General features: G+C 50.1%; 1 protein-coding gene across 1 annotated transcript in view; it reads left to right on the top strand.

Moving 5' to 3' along the window:
* The window catches only part of LOC120850764, a 51,590-nt gene extending 32,985 nt beyond the window's left edge, over positions 1 to 18,605 (top strand). The window contains exons 3-6 of the mRNA XM_042294331.1: positions 2,121 to 2,250; positions 17,086 to 17,176; positions 17,312 to 17,449; positions 17,991 to 18,605. Of these exons, the coding sequence (XP_042150265.1) occupies positions 2,121 to 2,250; positions 17,086 to 17,176; positions 17,312 to 17,449; positions 17,991 to 18,314 (683 nt within the window). The 3' untranslated portion in view covers positions 18,315 to 18,605. The remainder of the gene's footprint in view (positions 1 to 2,120; positions 2,251 to 17,085; positions 17,177 to 17,311; positions 17,450 to 17,990) is intronic.
* Positions 18,606 to 19,272: the final 667 nt, after the last annotated feature.

Raw genomic sequence — 19,272 nt, 5'->3', positions numbered from 1 at the left:
TCTTTTTGACACTTTCCTTAACACCTATTTCCGAACGTATACTCACTGTCACCCCGTGAATCGAAGTAAGACAATTCCGTCTGCTGGCAAAGTGTTTTCTATTATTACCTATAGCGTGCCTACATGTCTGTCTGTCTGAGGGTGAAGACATCCATTGTTGCCCTGAATGTGCCAGTGCGTGACGCTCTGGCGCACTCGGTGCGTGACTTGGGCGGTAAAATGGCGTCTGCGCATTAGCCAAAGCTACGCGCTCGAGCTGAGTGACACCGGATTGCGCGCGCTTTAAAATGCATAAAAAACAATTGGGCGCAAAAATGGCTGAGATATCACCACTCAAGCAAAACCGCGCGTGTGTATGAAGGCACTCTATTTTTACCGATGAAACAGCGCCGTCAAACGTACACTGCAGCACTCTCCGACGGACGGTGGTGGGTTCTACATGTTACACCGAAACCAAATTAGCGCTACCACTTCAGCGTTCTCTAGAGGAGAAGCTGCAACATTGCGCCACGATATCAAATTAATATCGTTTCCTTTTGTTTGGCAGCCAATTCTTTCGTAATCTTAAACGGAATCTAATTGAGAACATACTCGAGTGAAGACGCTTTTTGAGACTATTTCTCGTGAAGACATTTATATGCATCAACGTCTCAAATACTTTTTTTTTCGCTCATCCGTCGACGTAAGCACGCATAAACTGTTTCGCAAAACGTTTGCAGCTGGTGAAACCTCGTAAACAAAATCTTGGCTGGTTTCGCTTTATGGGTGTTGTATACAGCGAGAATAAGAATGGCAGGCAGCCATAAATCTGATTTGTTAAGAGTTCAATAAATCTGTCGAAAGGTTTAGGGTGTTATATAGCCAATTGCACGGCATATAAAGTATGTCGACACGTTTTCATCCATCATGGATCAGGCAGGCATTCAGTACTTCATATAGTATTCAGATTTGTTAGCTCGGTTGACTTGACAATGACAATGACTTTTACTGGTTGAGTGATATTGTAGCTTCACTCGAATTAAATCGATAGATTTCGTTCACACCTAATTTAATAAGATGATCCGCTACCCTTATTGGAAGCCGCCTCGGTGGCTTCGAGGCGAGAGCGCTGGCCTACGGATCCCCATGTGGCGGGCTCGAATCCCGGCCGAGGTGCCCGCAATCTGACGGAGGCTTATTGCGGAGGAGGCACCGTGTAACCGAGGTTTATGGGGCTAGAAACTGAGCGAGGAGGACATCAGAAGCTCCGGTTCGAATGAGGTATAGATGCAAAGCTGCCTTTGTCTCTATTCGCTCTTTGAACGCTTTCGAACGCGTTCAAAGAGTGAGTAGAGGCAGGCAAAGGGCTTTGCGTCTACCCAGAAATCATTCCAGTCAGAGCTCGGCGCTTTGGCTTCCCGACGCGCTTCCGTCTTCTCCTCTGCCTTAGTTTCTACTTGGCACAAGTTGCGTTAAAATAAAGAACGGAGTGGAGCGGAGAACAGGTATAACATATTTTCCGTAAAAGTGTATGATGGAGGGAGGCAGAGTATTGACGATTCCTCGGCCGGACAATCCTCACGTGGAACGAGTGTCCCTTGGCGTTGTCTCGAGGGGTCGGTGACAGCCGCAGTCTAATTCGCTTTGCCGACACCAGGCTGCACGGGTGGTGTAGAAAAGTTCCTCCTGCGAAGTCAAAGACCACCGGATTGACTTCGACAACACCAGCATTATCGACGCAGAAACTAACAACCGACATAGGCTTTTTGTCGAGTCCTGGCATATTCAAACGACGCCAGGCAACATAAATAGGTGCCTTGGTGCTTTACCAACAGTGTATGTGAACGGGCTTCGCCATATTCATGAAAGAAGAAGATCGAGAAATGCGCCACATCCCTGAGAAAAGAAAAAGAAGATCGAAAAACGTCGCTCCTCAACGGCCACAGTCGCCCCTGACGAAGAACCGAGTCGGTTCGAAACGTAGGGCCCCTACATGTTTAGGAATTGGTTGGTTGCCATATTTTAATTATTGTATTCCCCAACCAGAGAGATTTCTCTCAAATGTTTAGTTTCAAGAAAAGTTCCTCCTGCTGCTGAACGGGTCGCTCTGTGTCCGGCTGAGTCCCCTCTGTGCTCCGCAGACAACTGCGGCGGTCGGGTGTCCGGCGTCCAGTTCCCGCCTCCGTGGCTGCGCGACTCGGTGACGGCGCTCGCCTGGGCCGTCCAGAACCGCGTCCGCCTCAACCCGCTCGCCACCAGCGTCGAGCTTCGGTGAGCGACAAGCCGGCTTTACCCCCCCCCCCCCCCGCTTTTTCATGTGCGTGCCGTCTTTACCAGATACGGGCAGGCAACCCGTAATCACAGAAAAATGTATAAATATTTTAGAGCGCAGCTCTTAGGGGCCCGTTCCCGGCTTGAGCGGCGTCGCCGTCGCCGTCGCCGTTGCCGTCGCCGTCGGCGTCGGCGTAACCAAGGTCACCCCAAGGTCACGTGACCCCTCCCCTAGGGTCACGTGGCCCACAAGGTCACGTGACACTCAAAGTCACGTGACCCCCGAGGTCACGTGACCCCCCTCCCCCTGAAGTCACGTGACACCCCCGAGGTCACGTGATCCCCCCCCCCCCGAAGTCGCGTGACACCCCCGAGGTCACGTGACCCCCCGCCGAGGTCACGTGACCTCCCCGATGACGTCATCGTCACTAATGACGTCACCGGCATCCGCATCGTCATAATCATGAATGACGTCATCAGTGACGTCACTGATGACGTCACCGACATCTGCATCGTCATCGTCATCATCGCTGATGACGTCATCGGAGTCCGCATCGTCATCGTCACCGATGACGTCATCAGTGACGTCATTGATGCCATCATCGGCATCGTCACGTGACCCCCAAGGTCACGTGACCCCCCCCCCAGGTCACTTCACCTCCCTCCAGTACCCTTCCCTCCTCCTCCTCAAGAGCTGCGCTCTAATTCGGTGTTACAGGGAGTTGTAAACGGCTTTCACTTTTTAGAGCGCAGCTCTTAGGGGCCCGTTTCCGGCTTGAGCGGCGTCGGCGTCGCCGTCGCCGTCGCCGTCGCCGTCGGCGTAACCGCGCGGTGCATTATGGGAAATGTCCCATAATGCACCGCGCGAGCCCCCCACCGGGGTCACGTGACCTCGGGGGGGGGGGCACGTGACCCCCCGAAGTCACGTGACCTCGCGGAGGGTCACGTGACCCCCCGAAGTCACGTGACCTCGCGGAGGGTCACGTGACCCCCGAGGTCACGTGACCTCAGGGGGGTCACGCATCGTCATCATCAGTGATGATGACGATGACGATGTGGATGCCGGTGACGTCACTAATGACGTCATCATCACTGATGACGTCATTAGTGACGTCACTGATGACGTCACCGGCATCCACATCGTCATCATCACTGATGACGTCACCGACATCCGCATCGTCATCGTCATCATCACTGATGACGCTACCGACATCCGCATCGTCATCGTCATCATCACTGATGACGTTATCAGTGACGTCACTGATGTCGTCACCGGCATCCGCATCGTCATCGTCATCATCACTGATGACGTCATCAGTTACGTCACTGATGACGTCACCGACATTCGCATCGTCATCGTCATCATCACTGGTGAAGTCATCAGTGACGTCACTAATGACGTCATCGGTATCCGCATCGTCATCGTCACTGATGACGTCATCAGTGACGTCAGTGATGACATCTTCGGCATTGGGGGGGTCACGTGACCTCCAAGGTCACGTGACCCCCCAAGGTCACGTGACCCCCCTTGGTTAGTTGAACTCCCCCCCCAGTACCCTTCCCTCCTCCTCCTCAAGAGCTGCGCTCTAATTCGGCGTTACATGGAGTTGTAAGCGGCTTTCGCTTTTTTTGTTTCAAGTTTTAGTATAGGACACGTAGCTCACAAAACGAGCTTTACAAAACAAAACAAAAAAGAATAGTGCATTATTTACGCCGCGAAACTCATAGTTTCGCGGCGTAAATGAAACATCCAGGTTTCATTTCGAGACGTCGACCCCGGAATAGAAGGTTACTTGGTAATATCTCGAATGAAAAGGCTGGTTCACTCAGCACCGCTCACACTCTTGCGACCGAGTAAGACCGAGAGAGACCAAACCGGTTTTCAAGCCTCTTGCGACCTCTTAGGACCAGCTCCGCTGCAGCGCATCCGGTCCTAAGAAGTCGCAAAAGGCTTAAAAACCGGTCGGGTCTCTCTCGGTCTTACTCGGTCGCATATATGTGAACGGCGCTTAAGTCCCCTAAACATTTGTGTCTCGAATATCGCGTGCCAGGTCATCTCCTTGAACGAGTAGCCGCGCTTAATATGAAGTACGGCTGCCCCAAGACTTGTGTCGTAAAGGCTGGTTTACACAGCGCTGTTTTCTGGCATTTTCTTACTTTATGTATAAGTCAGCGAAACCTCCGTGTCTCGAACGTGGCGTGTAAAGCTGCATGCCTCCTTGAACTGCTAGCAGATGTTTCGGTTACTTGTGTTGCAAGAAGACGTAAGCTTTTGTGTATCAGCACAAGGCCCTGTGCGCGGGCCTTGTCTTGATACACAAGGCCCGCACCGGAGCTGCGCTCACCGAGGACATACTCGCTCGGTGTCGTAGCTACAGACCACGGAGGCGTCGCCCACCCGACCAAGCGCCATCAGAAGGGTCGGAGCCCGCTGCACTTGTCGTCTGCTCGACGTGCACCGCGGGCGTAAGCCCGAACATCCGGCAGCTCCTTTGGGATTGTGCCGGCTTGCAAGACAAAAGAGCCGAACACCTGGGGCCTCAGATCCACACTTTAGAGGCCATGGATCACGCCGGTTAACGAGGCACGGGCCTGGGAGACGCTACTCTCCCTATGGGAGTTCGCGCGCTCGACAGGAGTGCACCGCCGAATGTAAACGTTTTCCTACCTATGTTCCCCTTCCCCCAATGAGGTCATGGCGCCACCCTTTTGAAAACAAAGTTAATCATCATCATCCGTGTCCGCGTTCGGCTCGCTCCGTGACGGCCATCTTTGATCTTGCCCTCGCGGTGTCGAAAATCGACTTCGCAATTTGACCGCACACGTCGTTTCCCTTCTTGCCGTCTCTTTGTCGGGGCAAGCTTCGTATAGAAAGATGGAAGAGGGTTACGTAATCTTACTTTTATGCTTAGCAGGCGGGCGGGCCGCGCCTGTTCATCATTCGTAATTTGTGGGTTTTTCTAATCCGCGAAGCAAGTATAGATTAACGTTTCAAAAAGAACGCGATAAAAGTGTAGGAATATTAGAGCATTCCTACATGCCGCGCATTCCTACAAGCAGAGCACCACGTCTTCCTATCGCACACGGCGCCGCGGCGGTGTCATGAGGCTCCCCCAATGCACAGGCGGGGCCCTGTGCATTGGGGGAGCCTCCCGTGACGAAGCATATCTTTGTGTTTTATTTCTGAAGTGCTTCCGCTTTGCCCTTGAGCGCTTTCTTCCAAAAGGTGACCTGCTTCCGGCTCTGAGTTGCCCCTTTTGTTTTCTCCTATTCCACACTCGAACTGAGCGCTTTCCTCAAACGCTCTTTTGGCGCCGAAGGCTGAGGGGACTGCACTAAGAAAGCGTCTCGTGCTTTAAAAAATAAGACATTTTTTGAAAACTCTCCGTTCAGACTCGCTCTTATCTCCTTTTATGAAATTTGGGGCGGCCTGTGAGGGTGCCCACGAAATTTCTCTCCGTGCCCCAGGTTGCTGGGACCCGCCATACGGATCGCGCCGAGGAGCTGCCTGAGCGCGCTGATCCGGGGCCCTCCGACGTCCGCTCCCCGCCTCGGGTGCCCGGCGCCCAGGGCCGTGGCCCGGGGCTGGCCGCCGGGCGGCCTGCTAGGTGCTGTTCGCCTCAACAGTCGCGGTAAGTGGCGCTTCCGCCCGCAGCTTTGACGGCATTGTATACGGAAACGGAGTAGCGGGCCACGAGCGGCAGGGAAACTGGATGGTGGAGTGGTCAAGCAGAGGAAGCAAATCTCTGAACGGCAACGTTGCTGAATACTGAAAAGCCAGCGGGTCGCGCTTGACACCGGCGATGTGGCAGGCGGTGTGTGGGCGTTATGAAACAGCATTATGCGCTAACTAACCTCCATGTGAGCCACATGTGAGCCAAACTTGGCAAAAAACAAAAAAAAAAAAAAAAAAAAAAAAAAACGAACAACATCCTCGAGCCCAGCAGAGTGACAGCAAGTGACAGTTTTTCTGAGGGAGGACTGCCCCAATTCGGCGCCACGATAGATCCGCTGGGGCTTCCGCTGTTTGCGAGTCGTGTGGTGAAATACTTGATATTCAAAGCATAGATATAACGTCAATCTGCCATTTGTTGTTCGATGTCAGCGAGACTTACTCGCTTCTCTTCTCTACGCCTTTGAGGGCTTCATCCGAATCGCTAGAGTGCTCGCCTTCGGCACGTGCCGTCAACTCGAAACAGCGGAATGATGGACGGAACGAACCGGACGGCACCGAAAGGCTCCCCCACAAATTGTGTTGGCTTCTCGCGCGGTCGGAGTCTGTTTCCGCCTTCGCGGGTTGTCCCGCGCCTGCGTCTGAGCTCCAAAACCCTTGGTCCCGACAGACTCCGGGAGCGCATACCCGCCGCCCGACCGCGCCCCTGGGGTCGCTCGGGCCGGACGTCTGGCGAGGCTGCTGGCCCGACGGCTGCGCGACCGGGCCTCGCTGCCTCGCATCCTTCGCATCATCGACTCCCTGGCCCGGGACGGCTGCCCCTGGCACGGACGGGCCCCGACGCGCAGTCTACGTCGCCGAAAACTGCCGAAGGCGCCCAGTTTGAACGATGCGCCAGGCTCATTGCCCAATTATCGCGGTGTCTTAGAGGAGCCAAAGCCGACCCGAGGAGGCTCGTCTTGGCTCGGCCGGCTCTAATCGGGGCTGTTCCTCTCTCTCTCTCCCTAAGTGCCCCTGCGCGTATCCCGCACGAGCGCGGCTGCAACCCACTCGAGACGAGATCGTTGATTTGGTGCCTTAATCGAGACTCACCTTTCGCTTCGGCGTATCCGCCGGACAAAGGGACAAAGCGCGTGGATGGGGGGAGAAGACTGGGAACGGTCGGCCCTCGATACGTACTCGAGAAAAGCTCGAAATCGAGCGTGGAACGTGACCCCCGAACGGAGGAACCTCGGTGCGCCCCCGTGCAGGGCCTCCAGTCTGGACACTCGGTGAACAAGTCGGCGGCGAGGAATCCGGTGGACGTGACTGGCCGTGATTGGCCGGTGCCTCGCTTGACCATGGCGCCGTCCAGTCAGGGCAATTATCGCCGGCTTTTTCGCTAGGTGTCCAGGCTGGAGCCCCAGCACGGGGCTGATCCTCGGGGCTGTTCAAATCTCCCCGACCGAGCGCCCAGTTGTGGGCCGCTACTCCTTTTTCCGCCGAGCGTTGGAGGGATTTCCAAGAATGTGCGAATATACCGAGTTCGAACCACGGACCGTGGTTCGAACGCAGCGCCCAAACGGAGCTGTCTTTTTGACTCGATTCGATATGTCCTTGAGAATAAAAATAAAATGCCGCTTTATCGTTTAACCTTTTCTTTTCCTTTTTTCGCTCAGATGAATCTTACGGGAAAAAACGAGCGAACGCTTCTCTCGCGAATCAGGAATTCACGTGAGCTGGTCCAATTATAGACCGTTTTCAGGTGACGGTCAGTGCCACGTTGAGATATAATGTGGTTGGGTTCGGCGTCAAAAACTAAAATAGTTTTATCGTAACTACGATAAAAAAAAGTATAGACAAGAAAAATGTAGAACTACAAGCACGAAGTCCAGTCTTGTACAGGTTACTCGAAAAAATAGTCGGTTACAATTATAACTTATTACTGTTATTAATTAATTATTATTTGCTTGAAATTATCTAATTTTAATCTTCTGAATGCACCATTTTTGGTAAACCATCCTCCTGACGAAGAATTGGTTCGATGATTCTTTGGTAAGAAACTTGTACAAAGTTCGCCATTAGAAAAATAAAGTAAAATAAAATTAACGGTTACGAGTGATTTTATTACTTCCAAAAGTAATAAAATTATTCTCGTGATTATTTTCCTAGAAATGTATTGAAATTATTACAAATTACTCCAAAAAGTAATGGATTACGAGTAATTTTCTTATTTATAATTAGTACGCAACAAGCCTGGCGCGAACCCCTTGCTTTCTAGCCCCTTTAAATCGCCACACAATAAGATTTGCTATTTTTCTCAACTCAGTCACGTCAAAATTCAACATGGCAGCCGCCATTCCCACTGGAAGCGGATCCGCGTTCGCAAAGCGGTCGCGAACGCGGTTGTATAAAGATCCAGTACAATTGCACGCGCACTTGATGTCATCGAGCGCGCGTGCAATTGTACTGGATCTCAATTGGCGACGTGCGCGACCGAAAGCGTCGCTGTGGTCGGCCTTTCACGATTGGCCCAAAAGCTGACTATGACGTCGGAAAGGGTATACCATCGACGGAAATAAGAAGAATGAAGGAACTTTAATTTCAACGGTGTTGGCAGTGTTCCTTTGAGAGCGCAATGATTTCAGGCTTCCACCATGCTATTTACAAACACCATCGAACTTGTTGTTCGCAAGGTAATGACGTCACAAGGGGGAACCATAGGAGGGCGGCACCAAAACATCTCGCCGCTAATACAACCGCGTTCGCAACCGCTTTGCAAACGCGGATCCGCTTCCAGTGGGAATGAGCGGAAGAGTTATAGTATTTTGCAAGGCACCATCATTTTCGCTACTCATTAGCAGTCAAGAATGTGTGTATTTACCTTACAGTTCTTTATGGATATCTCAGTTTCGATGGTGATAGATTTACAACCGGTAAGGACGAAGCACCGACACACGTTGAAGCCGCGATGAAATGTTATTCGCGGTTCCGTTTTCCTCACTATGCGTAGTGCACGTGCTACCCACGCGGTGATGTTTTAATTTCCATAGTGCAGAAGCTTGGCATTCGACGTGCTTGCACCAGCAGAGGAAGTTGAAGCATCCCCACTCTGGGTTGTGGAAAAATGCCACCAGGCGGCGATACCCAAACTTCTCGCCGCGAATACATCAAAGGGCTTTAGAGCCGATTATGTGCCGCCAACAGACCGACTGGACCCGGGTTAAAAATGAACGCTTTAGGCAGCCTTTGTATTCAAATCCTGCTTTACGTCGTACTAACGTCTTGAATGTGCATACACGGAGCTCCCGAGAAACGAGAACCGTGTTTTTTTGGGCTGGATAAATAAGCTGCACCGCAGAAAGCTTAAAGTCTGGTTGAATGTGACGCTAATGTTGGGGATAGAACGCGAAAGTTACCTGAATCAAAAGATAATGAAGAACAATTAAATTTTCTTTGTGAGCCGACATCCACCTAAACCAAAAATCTCCAGAACAGAACTCGACATTGTGGACGCTTCTGGGACTTGTGTATCAGTGAAAAACACTTGTCAGCAAGTAAGACTATATTGTTTTCCTTTTTGCAGAGTTTTTTTTTTTTTTTTTTGCTGAAATAGATGTGTCGGGCTCTTACAGTGTCATGTCTTATTTTGACAGTATTGGGCTTAAGTGAACGTCGGTTCATAGAGGAATTTCGCTTTTCTCAATTATCCTTTGATCCAGGTGACGTCATGTTGTTGAAATTTTGCGTTCCATCCCAACCGCTATCGTCACATTCTCGCGGAGGCTGAGCTTTCTGCGATGCAAAGTTTATTTACCCGGGCCGAAAGTCACGCTTCTCTTTTCTCGGGAACTCCGTGAATAGGCCTCGCATTACCCGCTTCCCGTGCACTTCCAACTTCCTCCATCATCAGTAACCACAAGGCCGCCTTCAGTACGACGGATGTGCCATTCCTCATATGATGATAGTGATCCAAGTGGCAAGACTGAATTTCATCTATTGCAACCGCCGTGATCCCTTTCATGGCGTTCGTTTCGGTCAGCACCGCACAATTTGCTCCGTGTGCGGTGGCGCGCTAGTATATCATGACGACGATTGGTGGCGCGTTCATCGACTCTGAGATGCAGACTCCGCGCCGGTAAAGGTTTGTTCGCGTCGCCGTAAGTGTTCGTTTGTGGTGCTTTTCCCGAACCTATGCGTCAAGACTACCGCGATGGCAAAACGGCCCGCCCTGCTTTGCTGCCGGATGCACTACGGTGTACATTTCTGCGAGAGAGAAAGACAATTCTTGTTACCTGTCACCTCATGCTGCTTTCAAAACGTTAGCTACTACCAAACGTTTTTTGTAAATTCATGTAAACAAAGACGCGCTAAGACGAAGTTGCGTTTACTCTGAGTGAACCCCGTCTTTTTAGAGCGCAGCTCTTAGGCGCTTGTTTCCGGCTTGAGCGGCGTCGCCGTCGGCGTAACCGCGCGTTGCATTATGGGAAATGTCCCATAATGCACCGCGCGGGACTCGTGACGTCACGAGTGACGTCACGGGGGTCCCGCGCGGTGCATTATGAGACATTTCCCGTGATGCAACGCGCGAGGAGGAGGGGAGGAGGGAGGACGAAAGGGATGAGGAGAAGGAGAAAAGGAAGAGAAGGGGAGGAGGTTGAAGGATGAGGTGAAGGAGGAGGAGGGGGAGGGAGGGAAAAGGGGAGGAGTAGCAGGGGGGATGAGGAGGTGAGGAGGGTATACCCTCCCCTCGGTACCCTTTTCTTGATTGGACATTAGCTGACCTATCCCGTTTTGCTCCGTAGCCCAGGTATAAATGAACGTAAAATAAATCAATTGTCCTCCCTCCAGAGCCAGATTTCTAGCTTCGCTTCGACGCCTTGAGAGTATAGCCTCCACGCGCAGCTCAAGCATGACAAAAGCATCGGCCGGTGCATTCTAGAGTTACGTTAATCACATGTCCGAAATAACTTTCAACGGCCTGTGTGTTAGACCTTCTGCTTACAACTGACTCGAATCGCGCTTCTTCTATAATTTATTTCAATGGCATTAGCGACCATGCTATTTTGAATTTCAACCTGCTCGTGTGCTTCTGGTAAATCTACGAAACACTTTTTCGATTATAGCAAAGCAAACTTTGACGCAATAAATAATGAATTGGCTTTCTTGCTTAACGAATTTCTGCCTTCGCTTTCAGAACATAGAGTAGAGACTAATTGGAACATGTTTAAAAATAAAATTAATTATTTTATTAATTTATTTATCCCATGTAGGATTATTGTATCCAACCAGATGTCTCCTTGATTAAACAAAACTAAATTTTTTTTTTTTCTAAAAACAGAACGTCTTTTCCGTGTTGCAAAGTTGTGTGGCCTCACTGAGCGTTGGAAGCTTTGCAAATCTGTTGCACAAGCAGCCGTAAAGGAAGCAAAACTGACTCTTTTATGTTACGTTACAATGTTATCAAACACCACTATACAATTTTGGAGTGTTGTAAACGGGTCTAAAAGAATTGTATCTTTCATTGATGTTGACGGTATTGGCATTCCGAAAGCTCAATATGAAAGCTCAGTGTACATCCGTTCTAAACAACGTCTGTGTGAAGGCTTTTACTGAAAATTAGTGTTTAGCTTATTTTCTGTATCCAGATTATGCTTTAATTCTCATAAATCCGCTGTTTTTTTTGTTTTTTTTTAAGAGGGGATTGTAAAATTGATTGATAATTTGAAGATCTCTTCCTGGTTTGGAGTTGACAACATTACCTCTAAATTTCTTAAGAATATTAAAAGTTACATGTCAATTATTCTTACTAAAAGTTTTGAGCAGTCACTAAACCTCGGTGTCCAACCGGATGATTGGAAAACAGGGAAGGTGGTTCCACTTCACAAATCAGGTAACAAACATGATCCTCTCAATTACAAACCCATTTTGTTAACCAGCACCCCGTGTAAAATTTTAGAACACATTATTTATTTTGATTTAGAGTCAAATTCTTTCTTTTCACCTTGACAACATGGTTTTCTCAAGTCTCGCATGCGGAAGACAAAGTCTCGCATGCGAAACACAGCTTTTGTCTTTCACTAACGACCTACTTTCCATTCTTGACCGTGGGTCCCAGACTGTCGGTGTATTTCTTGATTTCGCCAAAGGGTCTGATAAAGTTTCTCACTAACTCTTACTTTCTAAACTTTGCTAACTTAACATCGATGTCAATATTTGGTCGTGGATTTCATGTTTCTTAACTAATCGATCTCAGTATGTCAAGGCTAACTAAACTAATACTTCCCTTGGTCCTGTCACCTCTAGTGTTCCACAGGGGTCCGTTTTAGGGGCTCTTTTGTTCTTTATTTACATAAATGACTTACCAATGTGTGTATCATCCTCAATTAGTTTTAGAGCGCAGCTCTCAGGCGCCCGTTTCCGGCTTGAGAGGCGTCGGCGTCGCCGTCGGCGTAACCGCGCGGTGCATTATGGGACGCGTGACGTCACTGATGACGTCATCGGCATCCGCATCGTCGTCGTCATCGTCACTGATGACGTCGCTAGTGATGATGACGTCATCGGAGACGTCACTGATGACGATCGTCACGTGACCTCATAGGAGTCACGCGACATCGCGAGGCCGCGTGACCCCCGTGAGGTCACGTAACCCTCTCCCACCGAGCTCACGCCCCCCCTCCCCCCGAGGTCACGTGACATCAAGGACTCACCTATCCCTCAATACGCTTCCATCCTCCTCCTCAAGAGCTGCGCTCTAATCCAGTGTTACAGGGAATTGTAAACGGCTTTCATTTGTTCTGCTGATGATTGCGTAATTTATCGTGAAATAACTAACGAATCTGATTCAACACTACTTCAATGAGACATGTGTGCTGTATCCGAATGGCGTAAGTTTTGGAAAAATGACTTATCATTGACAAATGTAAATCCCTGTGGGTTTCGCGTCGGAACACGTCCATTTCACCATACTCAATTTCTAACACTCTACTGCAGTCCGTGACGTCTTATAAATATATTGGTGTTTACATTACTTCTAACGTTTCATAAAAAAAAACCCATACTGATCATATTATCGCTAACGCTAACGCTATGCTCGGATATCTAAAAAGATTTTTTTTCTTTAGCCCCAATATCACTAAAGTTACTTCTGTACAAAACTCTAGTTTGATCAAAAATAGAGCACGCCTCATCTACCTGGGACCCCGGACATACAACGCTTGTGACTAACCTATAGAGGCTCTGCAAAAATGGCGGAGTACGTTTTATTTATTATAGCTATCATCGCACCGCCAGTGTATCATCTATGAAAGCCTCTTTGTTTCTGCCTCTTTTTTTTTTTTTTTTTGCAATGAAAACATATCTTGTCCTGGTCTTTTCTACAAAATTTATCACTTTAACGTTCCTATAAAAAAAAATAATTATTCCTTAACCACTCACATTTTTTCACGCATCGACCATCGTTTCAAGGTCGGCATTCTCCAATGTAAAACATCAGCGTACAACAACTCCTTCATACCAAGAACGTCTTCTGAGTGGAACCACCTTCAAGAATCTTTAGGAACTATACCATTACTTAACTTGATTTGTTTAAAGCAGCACTAACTAATCACTCGTGTTGATACTCATCGATTTGTTTGTATTTTCATCACTGCTTTCCATGTTGTATTTTTGAGTTAACTCCTACCCCCTCGGTAATGTTCTATGGGCCTTGAGGGTGTTAAAATAAATAAATAAATGAATAAATGTATTTTAAGGAGCGCACATCGCACGTGATACTTGCTCTAGGAGTAATACCCGATCCACGCGATCATAAAGGCACCTTTACTTAAGGGAACTTTATTCTCGGCGTTGAAGATCAGTCCGCGTTTCTCCGCGCGTGGTGTGTGCTCGCGGCCCAAGAGTGCGGGTTGACACGCTGATTGCAAAGAGACCTATGTTAAAAGTACCTCTACGTTGGCCGTGGGAATCGGGTATACGAAATGTTAGCGCGTCAGGAAACACAACGCTTTGTAACACGGGTTCTTTATAGGAGATGAGAAACGTGAATACATTGTTAGGGTCCAGGTTACAGTCGTCCGACCCTAGTCGGCATGATGGCGTCGCGCGTCGACGACCTTTGTTCCTTTGCCGGAAGAAGGCTGGCGGCTCTCGCCAGGGTTGCCGCTTCCGGCCGCAACACGAAATCAGCCGAATGGCAGCGGACGCGAGCGAACGCCGCATCTCAGTGTCGACGGTAGCGCCACCGCTGCATCCTGACCGGCTGCTCCTCTCGCACGCCGATGCTGATGCCTTCCCTTCTATAGCCACCGCAATCTGATGCACAGTACACCACGGGCAAAAGCTGCTGTGGTCCACCCTCAGCCTCGCGGAACGTTGGCCTCGCGCTTGTTCTTCTAGCATCTCTACCTCGCGCGCTGCGGCAGGCATCTGACACCCAAACATCTGGCGCCACTTCTGTCTTGAGGCCGGTTCTCAGATGCGGCGAAGCGCTGATGTAGCGCTCCTAACGTGTCGTCAGCTACTTATCGTCTGCCATGAGCAAGTTTTGACGGTGCGATACAAACCTGGTGAACGCACCCGTCAGCACGAGCTTAGCGCGAGGTCAGCGCTATGTATGTAGCGCTCCGCTGCATGTGTGAACAGGCCTTTACGTGGCGTTCCAAGCGGCACACGGCGACAAATGCAAAATCAAGCTATTCCTGAACACGTGTCGCCATCTGTATTGGAGATTAAAAAAAAAAAAAAGACTACAACTTGTTGTATTTGAATGGGAAAAGTTTAGGATTCAATACTAATCTTGGCGTGTTATCTATCGATATGCAGATTCTGGAAAATGTAATATCGAAAGATGAGTCGTAATTTCTCGTAATTTTTCTTACTTGACGTGATTTCGTTTCTATAGCGCGAGGAAATATTACCATTTAAAAGTTTTTCTTTTTTTTTCATTTTAAAATATACATTTTCTGTACAGTTTGTTGCTTACTTTTTAACTTTCTATATTGAATGGACAGTTAACTTAAATTATCGTGGACGCTGGAATAACTCAAGAAACAAATTGTTCAATATTAGAGACTGCGGTCTATTAAAAGGTAAATAATAAAGAAACTAAGGATAAACGTAATATGGAGAAATTAAAGTATAGTTAAAAACAGTTCTTTAATTCGGCACTAATTTTTTTTACTGTAGAATACACAAAATAAAAACATGCACGGTGGGGTTCCAGCTTAAAACCCCGACCGACGTAGCCGCACTTTGACGGAGGAGTTGTGCAGAAGGCGTCGTGTAACTGGGCTTTCGGTTACACGCTGAAAAAAGCCTATCATGAAGTTATTCGCCAGGGCGTGTCACACTCACTTCATTCGTTCGACAAGCGTCAAACGTCCCAAAGTTGGTCGAGAGACCGCCAATTCATGCAGATCCGGCGCTCGACGCGAAGCGTCTTGCCTCACGCGCGTTACGCTCGCCGTGGCGGACGATTCGGTCGGTCACGAAGGCGTCGGTGTCCGCGCCGTTAAGCGATGGGGCAAGTGAGCGCTGGCCCCGCTGCCCTCGGCGCCCAGGAATCTGTGGCGAGGTCCGAACACAAAGCAAACTCAGGAAGCCGCCGCGAGAGTCGTGAAGGGGGGGGCCTCCCACCAAGTAGGCCAGGACTCGGACGGTATAAAGCGCTGCTCTCTCCGTCACGTCACCGCTGCATTCACTCGAGCCTCCGGAAACTTCCACCCCGAGACGTCCACTGCCGCCCACGATGATCGCTCAGGTAAGCATCGGCGCCCGCTCGCCAACCCCGACCACCCGAGAAAGCTCCGTCGCTTAGTTCGTTCGTTGTTTTATCGTATAATATGTACGTTTCATTCTGCCGCATTTTGTCTCTGTTATGCTTAGCGGGAGAGCTACACTGATGTTGAAGTACGGTGACTATACTGGCGGACTTCCAGAAGTATAGTGAAGAGTGTGGGTGTATACAGCTTCGATGGACGCTAAAGGTGTGCGCGTGCGTGCGCCCATAGTATCTACAGAAAGCTTTCCGCGGAAGTATAAAACTGCAAATTTCGGGTGTTCGAAGCTTACTTCTGTTTCGTACTAGTGTAGAGGAAGACTTTCGCTGCAGGCCTTTTATCGGGGAAGCCGTCGCATAATGCCTTGTGCCGAGACTAAGACAACGCTCTTAGCCGTGTATTGGAAAGTGCAAGCCGAGTCGCAGGGTCATTCGAGGCGTCAGGTCGACTCTCGGCTCCCGTAGTCGGCCAAGAGGCTCGAAGACCGAACGCTCTGTGGTTTCAAAACGCAGAGACAGCGGCCCAATATGGTATAAGAGGAAGGCACCACGAAGGAACTAGCGAGACGTCGGGTCGGCACTCTGCAGACCTGCAGGAGGTGCTTTTAAGGTCTGCCTTCAGCGGGGCGAACCAATGGCGAGAAGTTTGCGATTAGACGAGACAGGCTGCGAGAACCTCGAGATCGCTCCTCTGGCGTTCTCGCATGAACTCTGCGGTATGGGACCCTGCGTGTCGTTTGCAGAAAACGGGAGACAAAGGAGCGCGCGCCCTCGAGGTGCAACGCCAACTCTGAGTCGATCTCAAAGCGAAGGGACGATATGAATTGGACGCTATACGGCGGCCATGTTAGATTCAAGCTGCACTGGGAGAAGCGACGGTCGCTTTTGGCGGAGACCCAGAGGCGCTGATGGCATGGCTGTGAGGTGGTGTGTTGTCTCCTGTTTATCTCTATGCCCTCGGCAGAACGTAGTAGCCGACAAAAACATCGTCCCTTCGCAAGCCGTAGCTGCGGGTTGTTGCGTGGTCCGAGGTGCCCGGATGTGCCGGTAGCGTGTCAATCCGCGAGCACCGCAGACGCGAGCAACGCGATTGTCTTCAGTGCCGCCTGCAAGTCCAACAAAACGAGGCCTAATCGAAACCGTTTCCTACTTATCCTGATCTCGAATTCCTTTATGTGCAGATTCCCAGGGGCCCACGTTTGTTGCATGTTTCTTCCACGTCACAGTACACATCAGAGCACACACTGTCACGAGCGGGATCATTCCTGGTTAGGTCAGAAACAGGGAATGGTGACGGAGATTATAGTCTCCGTCGCCATTGCCGAACGACTGAAAAATAGAGATGTCGGGCGGCCAGGCCCATCGAGTGACGTCATAGGAAGAGCGGAGGTGCCTTAAATTCTAGGCTTAAGGCGTTGGGTCTGAAAATGCTGTACTCGAGCAATGATTCCAAGCCACCCACCTGCGAATCTCACACAGAAAATGTTTACGAAGAGGTCTCATATAACTGCGTCTGTAATTCACTCCAAGCCAAACAACCTCCGCAGTATCGCAAAAAAAAAAAAAAAAAAAATAGAATAACCTGGTTTTGTCCAGGGTAACTGTATACAGTATATATGCCCTTTGTCCAGCTCACATTCGCCTGCCTGGCTGTTGGGGCCTTCGCCGGCGACCGCTTCAACAACCCCGGCTTCCGGGGCTTCGGATCTGGCTTGGGATTCGGAGGTGCGAGGCTACTAGGATCTGCGGCCAGCATCGATCCCGTTTACGTAAGTGCACCCCTGTTTCTGGAGGCGAAATAAATAGATGAATAGCAATGGCCGTGCCCACGAAGGACGGCGAGCTCTCGACGAGGTTTTCCCGGGAACGGAGTGCTCACTGCAGTCAGGATCTGGCTGGCAGACTGGGCCCCCACAAGCTCCGAGGGGAACCAGAGAAAGTGGTGGTTAAAACGTCACAGTCCTTCTCTGCGTCCTATTATGTTCCGGTGGGGAGATCCCACCGTTCGTTGCATACCGGATTTGGCACTAACAAGAACGATGACAGATGCCCGAGAAGGTTACTTACTTCAAAGATTAATCGTTCTGAGAACCCCGCAAAGGAGTTTAGTCCATATTCTGTACGAGATTCTCGTCTTGATCCTTACCGTCCCTTCTGCACTACATTTCTCCCTCTCTTTCCCGCAAAGAGATAGTTTTTCGAGGTTTATTATCAGCCCCGTGATTGGCCGAACGTAGATTGGCTCTCCCATGTGTTTTGCGAGAGCACTCCGGAAGAGGGAGCCTGACGCGCTCTCGCCGGCGCGTGCAGCCTCCGCAGCCGTACAACTTCGGCTACGACACTGCGGACGAGTACGGCACCAAGCAGTTCCACAAGGAGCAGGGCGACGCCAGCAACACCAAGACCGGCACGTACGGCTACTCGGACGCCAACGGCCTGTTCCGGCGCGTCAACTACGTGGCCGACGCCGGGGGCTTCCGGGCCACCGTGGAGACTAACGAGCCGGGCACCGAAGCCGGCCAGAGCGCCGACGCCGTCTTCAACGCCAACCCCGTGGTCACCGGGCCGACCGCGGCGGCCGCCTACGCCGTCCCGGCCTACGCCAGGTACGGAGGCTTCGGAGGCCACCACTGAGGAGCCGTTGAGAGACGCTCCCCGGAGGAGAGTCCCCTCGACGTCTCGGGCAGGTGCGCCGCAAGAAATGGTGTTGCCCCTGGGACTCTGCTTGGGACGGGAGAATGCTCTGCATAGCGGAAGAGGCCTCGTTGGCCTCGTCCCCGGAATGAGACGACGCCTTCCATGAAGTCGGTGCACACACGGAGCCAACTCGCCCCACGGGAGTTCGCTGCTGCGAGATTTGCACCAGGACCTGTATGAGAATGGCTGTCAACTAGAATGTGAATAAAAGTTGGAGATCTCTGGAAATGTTTCAATTGCCCTTTTTTGTTCTTGGGACACTCGTCGTGGTAGACCACTGAAAGGAGAAGGTCGTTGTGAGGAGGAGAGGACGCAACTTTCGGTTTGAGCGTGGAGGAAATTTTGTCTTTCTGTTTCTTCTTCTTTCTCGCACACACTCAAAACATAAAATTGGATATCCTGAGTGTTTCAGGAAGAGCCCGGTTCCATTCTGTTCATACATCGAAATGATTATCAAGGAAAGGAGGCCGGTTTATAGACTTTATATCGTTCAACTTCATAATGTCACTCCTTTCCGGACACGCGGCAAATGTGAACAACGCATTAGCATTTGCCGCGTGTCGTGAAAATGTGTCTCGAAAGGACCCTTGGGAAGAAACTGCGTAGTGAGGTCACACTTTCCTGGCAGTCCACCACTCCTGCACGACATTCTTTCTTTGTTGCTGTGGTTCACGTGAAGCTGCGCCAGCACCTTTATCCTTCCGGTCAATGCTATAATGAAAAATAGTATAATTCTAATTTTTGTAATTTCTTGTGTCAGTTATGTATTAAAATGTCTTTATAGCAGTCAACTGGGTGGAGTATTCTGCACGTCGTTTTTATGTAGGTTTAATAGGAAAAAAGAGCGAATATTGTTTTCTCTTCCAGCTTATTCCCTCGGACCACCTGAAAAGTA

This window comes from Ixodes scapularis, unplaced genomic scaffold (genome assembly GCF_016920785.2).
Source record: "Ixodes scapularis isolate PalLabHiFi unplaced genomic scaffold, ASM1692078v2 PGA_scaffold5__190_contigs__length_132052651, whole genome shotgun sequence".
Taxonomy (NCBI): domain Eukaryota; kingdom Metazoa; phylum Arthropoda; class Arachnida; order Ixodida; family Ixodidae; genus Ixodes; species Ixodes scapularis.
This window is presented reverse-complemented; position numbering and strand designations above follow the sequence as displayed.